Below are 13,371 nucleotides of genomic sequence, written 5' to 3' on the forward strand. Positions count from 1 at the left end.
TACTTCTATGAAATGAACTTATTCTTAAAGCTATCAGAACAGGCTGGAGTAGAGGAAGAAAATGAACCATTCAAAAGCCTGTTTTCTGGCAAGAAATAAAGAGCACATGCATATGACTGCACTTGGTTTTTATTAGCAGAGAAAATGCTATTACATTAGTCATCCCAGCAGCAAATATGGTACTTCTCCCTTCATCCTTCTCTCCTATTTTGTCAAGGTTTATATTTATTTTTTCTGGAAAGTGTAGGGAAATACAACTTTCTCCCAGGTTCTCCTTCCTTTGAGTTGAAATCCATCGAGTTAGTACATAGATCATTACTTCACTTGCTACAATAAGGCTTTCTGAACTTCCAAATCCCAGGAGACCTATTACTAAAATGCTTATAAAAACACATACAAAGTTGTGAGACTGAAAAACAGGTTTGTTGGTTTGGTTTTACATTCTGAAATTGTAAGCAACAACCCATAACCAGGGGCTATGAAGACCACTGGTCATTTAATTACAGCTGTACCACAGCCTAAGTGGTAGTATTTTAAGCAAAGCAGTTTCCGAAAAAAATCCTGTGTTGATATATCCTCTTTCCAGAAAAATAAATAAAAATGCATGGAAATGAAGCTGTACTTTAAGGCAGAGCAGTTGCATATTAAAGCTTTTAACAGCTGAAAGGGCAAGGAATCATGAGCAAACTCTCAGTATAGTTTAGAGTCCTTTATCTCTGGCTTAAAACTAGAACATTAACAAACCTACATAGTGCTTGGAGAAAGATCAGAGATAGGTAAATGTAGGTCAGCTAAGCCCATGAGTCAGTACAACTCTGTCTGCCCACCATTTAAGCAATCAAAAGCTCAAAAATATAGTGTATGACTGTACCTTCCCCCTTTTCCAATTCAGGGTTTCTTGGATGTTATTACAGTATCCTTACAGCTGAAGAAAGTTAGGGATTTTCCACACATTTTACATTAATTAATCTGAGGGGAATTTATTTCATTATGCAAAAAGAATAATAATTTTAAAAATTTGTTTTCTAATCAGAGGAAAAAGCCAGACCACTGCCTAGTATGAAAGTATAAGTTGCTGAAATTTCAGTTGCGACCACAGTTACTGGAAGAGCAGGTTTAATGAATAAAAGGCCCCTAGAGCCTGAACCTACCATGGAGGCGCAATGTGGATCAGAATAGTTTATCGTGAAGATATAACTAAAATATTCACCAAAGTAGAGCAGGTTGTGCTCTTTCATTATTATTCTTTTTCATAAATTACATATTTCAAATAAAAGCAACACACCAAACAATAACAATACCCCCAAAACACCAGTCAATTTCTTACACCCAAACACATTCTGTTTATGTATTCTCTTCATTCTACTCCCAAAAAGGAGGTGCTTGTTGGCATTCCTCCATTTCAAACAAACAGCAGCTGCAACAAGTGCAACTAGCCCAAGGAGGCTGTCTATAAACTGCTGACTGTAATTAGTAGTGTGGGGGAAAGGGAGTGGAAGAATAAAAACCAACCCATCACCTTACATAGACACCACTGCATTTGTGAGCATGGTATATCTTCCCCAACTGCGGAAAGACACTCCTATCTTCTGGTCTGCCCCAGGAAAACAACTCCGCTGTTTCACATTTAAAGATTTCCCCAAGTGGTGTTCCAAAAAACAAACCAAAAAAGGCACGTCCACAACAAGCCATAATTTTATTTTGTAAATAATAATAGTATAAAGAGGCCAATGCAGCTCTATCACCTATATTTGATCATAAAGCAATGGTCCAGTGACAGCAGAATTGTGTCTACATTTTATATACCTTTTAATTTGCATCCTATGAGAGAGCATCAGGTATTCTTGCTAAGAAAGTATCTTTTTCTCATACCTTCCCCTGGAATCCAAGGTAAAAACATACACACATTATACCAACAAGCTGCAGTGAAGAGCAGTCACTTTGGGACTAGAGCAGGAATACCTGGAAAGTGCCCTCCGAAGAGAAAGCAAGAGGGAAGATAACAACTGCATTGTCAGAGATGATTACATCAAACCGTAGCTCTTTGGAGAGCACAAGACGGAATTTCTGACATCTTTACACCAGCAGCTCCACCACTACAAGCCCACAGAACATCTGCCAGTGATTCAGAGACGTAACATTTTCCAATATATTTTCTTGCGATGTTAACTCAAAATAAAAGCCAAACAAAAATACTTTCCCATTGAATTCTCCAAGCAGGCAGCCCTTGCAAGCATCAAAAGAAAAACGCTTTCAAAATAGGCAGACAGGTCCTTCCTCAGTTTTCAATTCAAGATCAGTGGTTGGTAAAACACCTATTGCTAAGCCTCTATCTTCACACCCTTGAAGAATTTGAAAACACCAGGTTCAAGCTGGTCGCTCATTATTGAGCAAAAACATTTACTGCAAGCTCTGCTTGCACTGAACTAGTTACCGAGTCTAACGTGCAAATTGGAAACTCTTCCTGTAATGAAGAGCAAAAATAATTATGACCCAAATTATTCTCATTTACTACGGCATGATAAGCACTGAGGAGAGAGAAGCTGGAACATGAAGTTACTCAAGAACACAGCCAGTTTAACTACTATTTTATTATAGGTGGGGCAGGCGAAACAGTCTCTCATTAACTTTATCTCACACTACCCAGCAGCAAAACCTTGATCTTAGTCATTTTTTTCTCTACCAGACTAAAATCATTAGATCTGCAACCTTTTGTGCCAGATGCATACAACAGAACAATCTTCTAAGAACAAGGTACTAAAATCAGTTTTCCATCTGAAGAACGCTGACTGCTTCAGCCACATTAAGTAGCAAATTGTCTTTGAATACCTCACAGCAGTCCATCCAAATTCCAGACATGCTGCATAAATCAGCATTTTTCTGAAGCTGACAAAATCTATTTAGCGGGTAATTTAGCAACTAAGATTTTGAAGGACTGCTTTCAATGTGTTTCTCTCAATTCCTCCAGGTAGAAGAACAGCACATACTCTATTTTTTTTCTCCCAACCACATAGTTCATAGTATGGATGTGCCAGTACATTCCTACCCTGGCAAGGCAGGATGCTCTGGGCTACCAGAACAAAGCCCGGCTTTCCCTACAATGCGCTCTAGCTTGGCAGTGCCTTTCTTCTTCTGTGCTTGCTATACCTGCGTTTACCTCACAGCCAACTTTTATCCACCAAAGCCATGATTTAAAGAAGTGAAACTAATACATCTAGATGTGGATGAGGCTGTTAAAAAAAGAGGCAGAGCTCTGGGAAGAAAAAGTGCAACAAGATGCTGAGTTTTAAGAAATTAAACAAGTTTGACTCTAAGCACCTTTTTAAGTGGTTTGAGAAGGACATCACAATTGGTTTGATGAGGTCAAAGATGAGGAAGGTGACACAGGACCTGAAGTTTATCACAGAGACAGCACACATAATAAAAAAGAAATGGAAGGAACTAGTCTGTGCCTGCCAGACCACTCCCCTCTCCAAAAGGTGAATTATCATCCAAAATTCTGGAATCACATAATACTTCCACACTGTTAGTCAGAAGACTCTAATTCAGTTACACCAGTATGTGTCTTAGCGCCTTTAAAAATACTTCTTTCTCTTGTGAATTACTCCATCCACTTTAAAAGCAGACATCCTCTCCATGTAAGTAAAGGTGCTAACCTTGCAGATATAGGATGTGAGATTCAGGATGACACCCTATTATTTAAGATAAGGAAATTACACTAAAAATTATGCTTCTAAAATCAAGTAATCAAAATCAAAGCTGCACAAAAAAAAAAAAAAGACTGTTGGTATCTTCATTTGTTTCCCACTAGTTTATGTACATTCAATATTTTCTTTGCTTATTTCCACTACTCACATCTTCACACAGGACTAATCCCCCACAGGAACAATACAGACCCACCCCAGAGGACAATCCACCCTGGGCAGTAAGGAATTCGCTGTTCCAGTTTGTCAAGCAAGCTGAAAAATACACACTGGAAGGTAAAGAAAAGCAGGAAAAGAATGCATAGCCTCTGAATAACCATAGCTAAATGTTGCGGAAAATTAAAATCTCTCCCCAACAGCACCATGGCTAGACAAGTCACCCACACAACGCTTTTCACAAGCAATTACTCAGGGCAGGATTTAAGATGGCTAAGATTAGGTGAGGTAAAAATTAGCTATCTGGACTCCATCCTGACAAGGAAGACAGATTAGCACCTTCAGAAGGCAGTCGAGCCCACCTACCCAGGACTGATGTGCCTCTTCTGAAGACCTAACTTTGCACCTCATCCCTAAATTTCACGGTGCTGAACGCTTAGAACTACACCTCAGTGAGATTTAACCTCAAAAGTTTAGTATTAACCTAAATGTGGTGCAAAGTCCTATCAAAACCACATTCACCACCAAGAATTAAAAAAGACAATGCACAAGCTAATGATATCCAGAGCTTGTACAGGGGTAACCACCTCAGCATGGCACCACACATTAAACAGTGACAGTAACAAGAAACACTGATCATTAAGAGCCACCACCTGCTCCATTCACCAAGGCCACATCATTTTTCCCTCTCCCCCTTGCTGGATTCAAAACCCTACCTCTTCTCCTGCACCAGTTCTGGCACACACTGAGCTAATCAGTGACATGATTATACTCAATCCAGATTTTTTTTTTTTTTGCACTGGCAGGGGAGGGTTTAGAGAAGAAGCCAGCATAAACCAAAAGATGCAAGTGGCCAGGAGCAAGGAAGAAAGAGACTTTCCCTTTTGCATGTCATGACCTGCCAAAAATGGGTTATAATCTCATAAAGTAACAGCCAAAAATAAACCAAAGAACTTGCAAAACCCCACAATGATTGGTAAATTACTCAAGGGGATCACAGAAATGCAACACAACCACCACCACATAATGAAATCTCCTATATTTTAAGTTCTGTAACTGCTGAAGTCTGAGAGCGATTCTACAGAGGTTCTTCCTCTATTTTTCTCGACAAGAATTCAAGCCCCTTCCACTACTCCACCACATGACAAATGTGTATGCTCTGGGTCCTCTTGGCAGAATGAAACTGAGGACACCATGCATTGTTTTGATTCTCAGTATATATGCAACCATCCATCTCCTCTGGCAGCCTGATATGTGATAAGTAGCAGGTGGAAACCTGAGAGGATCTGCCACTGCCCATGACAGCAACTTTGTCTTTTGTAGCGCAGTTTAAAATGAAAATTGGGACACCACACATATGCCACCTCCTCCCAAGATGGTTTTAGAGCTTAAGTATCTGTAATACAACTTTATGTAAATGCAAGACAGCTGTTAAAATGAATGAACAGATTAATACACTGCTGCAACTAAACCACAGATAATAAGCATATTAAACACCCATATTTTTAAATGGCAGCATTAAAAATGGAGTATGAATATGGCAGCAGGTTTACTGTATGATAATAACACTGTCAATTTTAAGACTTACTTTTTTTAGTTAGTTCATTTCAAAAGAGTAACACTGACAGTGGTGCTGTTTCATGTCTTCTACGAGATCTGTTAGCATTCACATATCTTCTGCAAGCATGAGTGAACAGAATGCAAAACAGCACTCAAAATACTTCCCAACAGTATTGAAGATACTCAAATTCTTTTGCTTTCTGAGGGGCAAAAAGGGACTAAACCAGAGTGTAACCTGACACACTATTACTGATAAGCCCACAAGGGTTATGCACAGGAGTATCATAACCAACAGTTCACATACCCTCTGGTCCAGGGCACAACTGGAGTCACCACTTCTAGGCCTGCACATCCAGCCATCTACAAACAGGAATATCAATACACAGCTGGGGAGATGATTTTAGGGGACCCCACATAAATATCAGTAAATGGCTATCTAATCCACAATGCTGACAAGGTTCAGCAACAAGGATGAAACCACACCCTCATATTGCAGTCTGTGTATTGTTAATTTATTATACTTTCCACTTTCAAGCAACACCAATTTAGGCAGCTTTTGAAAGAACACGCTTCTCATGTGGCTGTACATTGCTTCCTTTGGTCCCAAATCCAACTAAAATACCTTGTAAATCATAAAAACATTTGGTAAACACGATCAGTCATTCATAGTATTGTTCAAAATGGCTATTCCACAAATAAGACAGAAAATGTAAACTAAAGTTTGAAACTGGTTATGTTTGCCAGTCAAATATGGCAACCTCTGGCTACTTAGTAAACACACTGGATGTGTTGGACATTCCTAAGTACAACTGACCTTCAAAGATAATATAATAAGCAGTTGTTCACTAATTCCAAGCGCTTTTTAAAAAAAAAAAAAAACAAACAAAAAAACTGTCAGAAAATAAATTTGAAGTGCAAACACACAAAATTTGGTATGCAAACTAAATGGTTATAAAATACCTCAGCTATTAACTAAACACTAAGGTTTTTTGGCTAGAAAAAACTGTGAAGAATTCAGACTAAACTCATGCTACTGTTACGAGCAGTAGCACAAAGCAAAGTAAAACCAGTGCACGACTGCCTTAATGCGTCGTTCCAGAGGTGGACACTGATGAGAGCTCAGGGAAATCTCTATTTTAAAGAGACAACTACACCAAAGCAGAAAACAGTATTAATGATTGTCACATAAAGGCTATTACAAAGTGTAATATGTGTCCATTGGCTTTACCCTCCCCAATCAAGGAAACTCCAAGTCTTTGGCAACATGTGAAACACCACGTGCCAGTATCTGGTATTTACAGGCATTTTGACTCCAGCAACAAGAGCAACCACCACAATTCACTGTTGTGTTTGAACAAATGTAAAGTTCAGAAGACTGAGAACGCAAACCTGTTGACACAAGCAAACTCAAAAGCTTTACTACTTCTGCTCTGAAAGCTGACTACTGCTCTTTTACACTTTTATAATTCTGCTGCACTTACATAAAATTTTCATCCTGGCTTAAGTTTTGTCAGGGAAGCTTAAACTTCTTTTTAAGGGGCAACAGCCCGTGGTCACAGCCTTTAGCTGAGAAGAAAACGAGTACTGGGAATTGCCCAAACAAGTTGTCTTTGACTTTTTTCCAACTTTGTATCAATTAACCACAGTGTTCCACAGGAATTTTCAAACAGTGACAGCTTTGGTTTTGTAGCCTAAAGGCAGCAGAGGAACAGAAAGTGAGCTTTTCCATGCTTTAAGGACATTACAGCACTAGTTCTTACTTTCTTTAGTAACAGCTAGCTATTCTTAGAGACCATATGATTTAATGGATAGGCCAAATTAGACTGGAACTCAAGAGAACTTGATTCTTCTTGCAATTCAGCTGTAACTTTTGCTGACAATAACTCTTTTTCTCTCTGCTTTATTTCCCTCTCCTTTTATCATAACTACTCATATTTAAAATGACAAGACCATTCCATATTGTGTACTAGTATATCATCATTTTTTAAGCAAATACCCTTCTAAGCAGCATGGTCCAAAAACATCATTTGAATACAATTAATCTAATCGTCTTTTGCCACCATTAGACTAAACAATTCAGGCTAAAATGCAAATTATATACATGTTTCTGCTGAGATAGGTATGTGCTGTGAAGTACTCATGAAAATAAGAACATTATCTTGACACTGTAAGAATCACTATTGGTAACATGTTGCTATACTACCTACAAAAGAATCCCCGTCCAACAAGACAAAACATTTTCATGACAAAAAGCCTTCACTTCTTTGCATGAATGATATATACGTTCTGTATTTGATGTTACACGGGCAAATCCATTTCCAGCCTGCAACATCAATGAGGAAAAATGAGGCAAGAAACCTGTGAATCGCTACAGCAGGCTCTAAATGTTGTATGAAAAAACATGCCTGCCGTACTGGGGGAATACAGCACTGCTATTTCTGATCTTGTGCTTGGTTTGGTTAAAAAAAACAAACCAAAACAAAAAAACCACCAAAAAACCAACAACAACAAACTAAACAAAAGAGCAGTCTTTCATACACAGAATTCTTTGAAGAAAACCTACTTTGTCATATTTTTCTAAATGCATCTTTTCACACAACCTTTAGAGATATGTTGTTCTTTACAGTTTCTTACAGATAGGGCATTTTTCTCTTCCACCTCAAAGCCAAACCCTAATCAGGGGCTTTACTTTTTTAATGAAGTAAAAAAGTTAGAGAACCCTTAAGTGATTTTCCAGCTTGTGATAGCATTACATTCAATGTAAGCTGATCCCTATCCCTTCCTTTCCTACTCTAATTCCAACACAAATAATACACAATGCTTCTTTTAAGGCTTCTATACATTATATCAATTCACACACTATTCTATAAGCAGAAATATTTTCAGAAGCAGTCTTGCATATTTCTTTCGGTTTGCACAACACTAACATTTGCGTCCATATCAAGGAGGCCTTTCTTAATTTTACATTAAACACAAGCTTTTTTATAAGGTGCAGCATTTAAATAAGCCTTACATAAACAGTTTGTTAGGTCTACTGTGATTCAGGCTGCCTCCTGCCTAACTACACGTGAGGAAAAACAGATCTTGGAGCACACACCACAGATCAATAAATCTTATGCCGTCAAACAAGGAGGAAAAGTTCTTACACGTATTTAAAATATCAAAAACATCTGCAATTAAATTAGGTATTAGAGAGTCAAATACAAAATTTAAAAGACTAATTTACTTCAAAGTTTCACTCTATTAGAGTGTTAATGAATATATTAACATGAGCACTTAATCTAAAAAATCTTCAAAGTGTTTTAAAAATAATCGACATGGCACCATCATTGGAAATACTCAAAACACGTAGCCTTAAATGCATATGTTACAATTTCATAAAATAAAAGTAGGGTTTAGAATCCCAATTTAAAAATATTAAACAGTTCCATTGTGGAATGATCATATGTGTGTGTGTATACATATATACACAGACAGTAATGTACACACACACATTTTTTCACCATGAAGCACAACCCTTTGTTCCATAATCCCCAGTTGTATGTTTAATGATCATACATAAAAACACTTCTATCAAAAAGAAAAACCGCAGTTGTAGCATGTTTAATTCTTCGGAAATGAACATCTACATTGCTGAAATGGCATTACAGTGACAAATGACTATAATCCAATGGCCCAAGGCCAGCAACTTCTATTACAACAGATTTGGCTGTTTTGTACGACACAGCATGTTGCACGTATATCACTAAACAGAAATCCGACTGCTTAGTTTACCTATAAACAAAACCCCACTTAACTTTACGAGTCTTTTAACAGCTACATAAATGGAAAAAGCTGCGTGTCTAAGCAACCGCCTAAAAAAGTGAATTTAATAATAGGTAAATGGCTGGATCCATTCTAAAAAGTCTCCAAATCAGCGCTATAGTCTAGAATGCACAAACAGCACCAATTCGCAAATCCTGTGGGTTTTATTCTATTATTTGCATACTACCATATAGTTTCAAATTTAAGTTCTATGTCGGTTTTCCCAGACTTCCTTTTTTTAAGTTTACTAGCCCACATTCAAACACTGTACTCTGCATGGATTCAGCATTCACATTTCAGAAAGACACATTATACCTTCTGGCTACCTAAACTCACCGCTTTAGCTGCAGTCAGAATTCCTGAGACCACAGACACCCAGAACAACTACTCAATCCATCAGTAAAGAAGTTTAAAAAAAAAAAAAGACAAATCCATCTTCTTCAGTCCTTTAAAACACAGAACAGTGCCTGAGCAAGCCAGGGGAGAAGCAGCAAGACAATGCGCTTGACAACCTCTCTTCAAGCCCTTGCCCTGAACCACCTTTTATTTCGCGTTCCAGGTACCCCCACATAGTTTTCAGTGTATTCCAGGGACCTGACAGACAGAATCCACATTGCCCTCTCTCCAAACACTTCTTTCTGCCTATAAGGAGGCTGTTAACGTTACACACATGTGCACAGGCACAAGCAAGCTAGCACAAGAAACATCCAGCTGTTTAACAACCATTTTTTTAAGATTATTTTGAGATTGATATCCTCATCAAGGTCACCCACAAACACGAGGCAATAAACTGCAAAGACAGCACAGAATAAATGCCTACAGACTGCTGCTTTTCTTATATATTTTTTTTTTTTCTTTCAGAAATGGCACTGGCTTAAGGGAACATCAAACTACACCCTGCCAGGGAGCAAGACTCCAAGTCAGCCATAAGAGCGGCAGCTCGCAGTGCAGGATTTCAGGGAGTCGGATTGCGTGTCATGTTCCCAGTTCCAGTTATTCTGGTTGCCAGGCCAGGCTTGGGTGAGGATGAGCAGCTTAAAAGCTGGTTCAGCTTTTTCTGAACACAAACTCTACTGGTTTTTACTTCAGATGGGGTTTTGGGGCAATCTGGTACATTTTAAATGGCACCGAGTTAATTTGACACCACAGTAATGGCGAAAGAACAAAACAAGCATAAATGATTCATTCTGCTATGGTATCCTTCTTCTGCCTAACTTGTTTTCACAAGATTTATAAATGATGAGTTTGTATTAATTCTTTCTATGAAAAACAATAGGAAAAGTGGCTAAAACAACTGTTTATACAGTTCCTACAGAGTATTACTCTTTCCAAACAGGGAAATGGTTTTTAACATTAAGAAGATTTTTAGATGACCTTGATGAGAAATGGTTTCAACTACACCACTTCTATATCCGTAATGTCATACAAAACCTGTAGTGATACAACAGGTTTATTTTTCGCTCACCTTAATAAAAAAAAAAAAAATTGCAGATTTTGAATATACTCAGAACATGCCCAGAAAACTGACAGCAACACTTCAATATCTCATAAATGATTATGAAATAATGACATGGAATACAGAGGTATAAACAACCAACAATATCTAAGTTGTGTTACTATATACCCACATGTTTGCTGAGTAGTTGGCCATCCAAAATTAACCCTCCTTTGAAAATATATGTGGTCACGTTTCATGATTCATTTTTTAGAACGTGTAAACTGATTGATGACATATTTCTGCCCACTATTACTTTCATCCATTAATTGGCAAGAATCTGACTATGCATTTTTGGCTGTTAGAAGAGCATGATTTCCTCGAAGATATTTTTTTCCCCTCTGTGACAAAAGAATGTTTCAATTATGGTTCACTCAAATTACAGTCACATGGAAAAACTAAGCACTTTTGCCCAAGACTCTGCATTATGACACAAACATAATGACTAAATAATGTTGATTAGTCTTGTGCTCAGAACAGCCAGCTGCTATCAAAACTCTATTTTTTCTACTGATCTGCAACACTACCATCCTAAAATAAATTTAAAACCCACCTACATGTAAAATTGCATCCCTGAACTTATTTTCAGGTTCTCCACCCAAAAAAGTCCACAACATTACCTACTTCAGCATCATAGCACTGTATTGCTCTAGAATATGTGTTCACATAAATCCCAGACAGCAGTTAAATACACTGTTTACATTAGGAAAACAAAATAAAACATAAAACTATGCTGTTTAATGACATGAACAAAGCATTAACTGAAAGACATCTTAGAGATTTGCTTCTGAATTACATAATACATAAATATACATACATACTGTGATAAATTTAAGCCATAATCTTCACAAGACATAAATATCTACTTTTACCTATAGAGAGTGTTGATTTAAAATAGTTTATGTAAGAGCTACTACTTAAGATGAATTTACACTCTAGTTTTAATTACAGCTACACAGTGCTTAACCATAAACTAAATCATCAGCTGAACTCTCCATTTTTTTGTTTCAAGGTACACCAATTTAATTAAGTACAGACACAAAAATGTCTTTAATTCTTCTAAATCAAGAAAAAAGCTGCAATGTAAAGTCCAGTCTTAGCAAACAGACCACATGCACTGCTGTCTAGTACTGAGGGGAGGGGAAAGCAGCGAGTAAAACCACTTCTGAGTTGGACATTGAATCCTTGTCATATATTGCATTCTAACTATCATTCATTAGGCCAATAAAAAAAGTCCAAAACTAAGTGAATTGCCCGCACTTTAAAAGAAAAGATCAAGGATACAAAATTTTAAAGCTATGTGAAATTTTAAACAAACTCCAGAAATTGCAATCACCCTCAGATCACCCATGTTGACAAAATCATGTCCCACTTCCTCTCAAACATAAATAAATCACGAAATGTCATGATAGTTTTCACCTACTACAAACTTTTCCTTATTGAAAAATTGCTGTTAGTGCCACTGGTGCACAACTTTATTACACGTGCACCTTAATTGCCCTTCAGAAAAAAAAAAAAAACAGAATTCAGAATAAAGCATTGCCTTGCTTAGAACACTTAAATTCCATTAAAGATCTTTTCCACCACAAGAGACACCGTTTCTTAACAAAACTACCTTTAACACGATCAAAGTTCACGAAACTTTATTATTTGCTAAAACCAAAGTCGTCTAAAGCCTAAATAAACACCTCAGTGCATCACATGCTGCCTGACATTTCTACTTTAAAGTTTTCTGGGAGAAAAATCTTACAGGAAAGCAACGGTCAAGTAAACTCATGCAATCGTTTGCTCAAAGCACACACCATGTTAGACCAGGAATCGAGCTTTTAACTTCCACCGAAAAATCACCACGACTGCATTTTTTTTTTATTCAGTGCACAAATCTTCTGGCTGGTTTAGTGAGTGGGAGCCAGGGAAACTGCACACGCATCCCCATGCACAGGAATCTTGCAACACTCAGCCCTTTGCACCCCAATGCATTCAGGTCTATTGAGCGTTTGGGCGGGGGGCGGGGGGGAAAGGATTAGTTTACAAATCTCCTTATTCCCTTCTCATTATAGAATCGCTTCTCTCCCCCCCCCCCAAAAAAAAAAAAAGCGCAAGCTATCAAGTCTCTTCCAAGCGTCGCTTCTTTGCAGCGGTTCACCCGGGGGTGCTGCACCGGCCTCACCCCCAAAGGCTCCCGTAGCCGCCGCCTCCCCGCGCTGAGGAGCGGGGACCCCGGCGAGGGGCAGAGCCCCGGCCCGTTGGGCCCCTCGGTAGAGCAGAAGGGCGGGAAGCCGCCGTCCCGCCCGGCAGCGAGGCCCCTTCACCGCCCTGAGGAGATTCAATGAAGCTGCAGAATCACCCTGGGCCTAGTCCCGGCCACCACGCTCCCCCCTTCGGCGAGCCGCGCCGCGGGGCCCTGCACACCCCTCAGAGCCCCTCAGGAGCCCCCACAGCGCCCCGGGACGGCAGCGCGGGGGTGGCCAATACCTGGGCGCTGTTCACGGCCATGGCGCCCCGCGGCCGTGGGGAGCTCAGCGTCTCCCGGGCGCCTCACGCTGCTGCCCCCGCCGCCGCCATCTTCTCTCTCGCACGCACCAGCCGGGCGGGCAGGCGGCGCGCACTGCGCCTGCGCATAGCGTCGGCGGGGAGGGGCGGCCGCGCCTC

General features: G+C 39.2%; 1 protein-coding gene across 1 annotated transcript in view; it reads right to left on the minus strand.

Annotated features, from left to right (window-relative positions):
• USP10 (ubiquitin specific peptidase 10) overlaps positions 1 to 13,334 on the minus strand; it is a 47,848-nt gene extending 34,514 nt beyond the window's left edge. The window contains exon 1 of the mRNA XM_065848126.2: positions 13,195 to 13,334. Coding sequence (XP_065704198.1) covers positions 13,195 to 13,215 — 21 coding nt within the window. The 5' untranslated portion in view covers positions 13,216 to 13,334. The remainder of the gene's footprint in view (positions 1 to 13,194) is intronic.
• Between the last annotated feature and the right edge of the window lie 37 nt (positions 13,335 to 13,371).

Source organism: Patagioenas fasciata, chromosome 13 (genome assembly GCF_037038585.1).
Source record: "Patagioenas fasciata isolate bPatFas1 chromosome 13, bPatFas1.hap1, whole genome shotgun sequence".
Classification (NCBI taxonomy): domain Eukaryota; kingdom Metazoa; phylum Chordata; class Aves; order Columbiformes; family Columbidae; genus Patagioenas; species Patagioenas fasciata.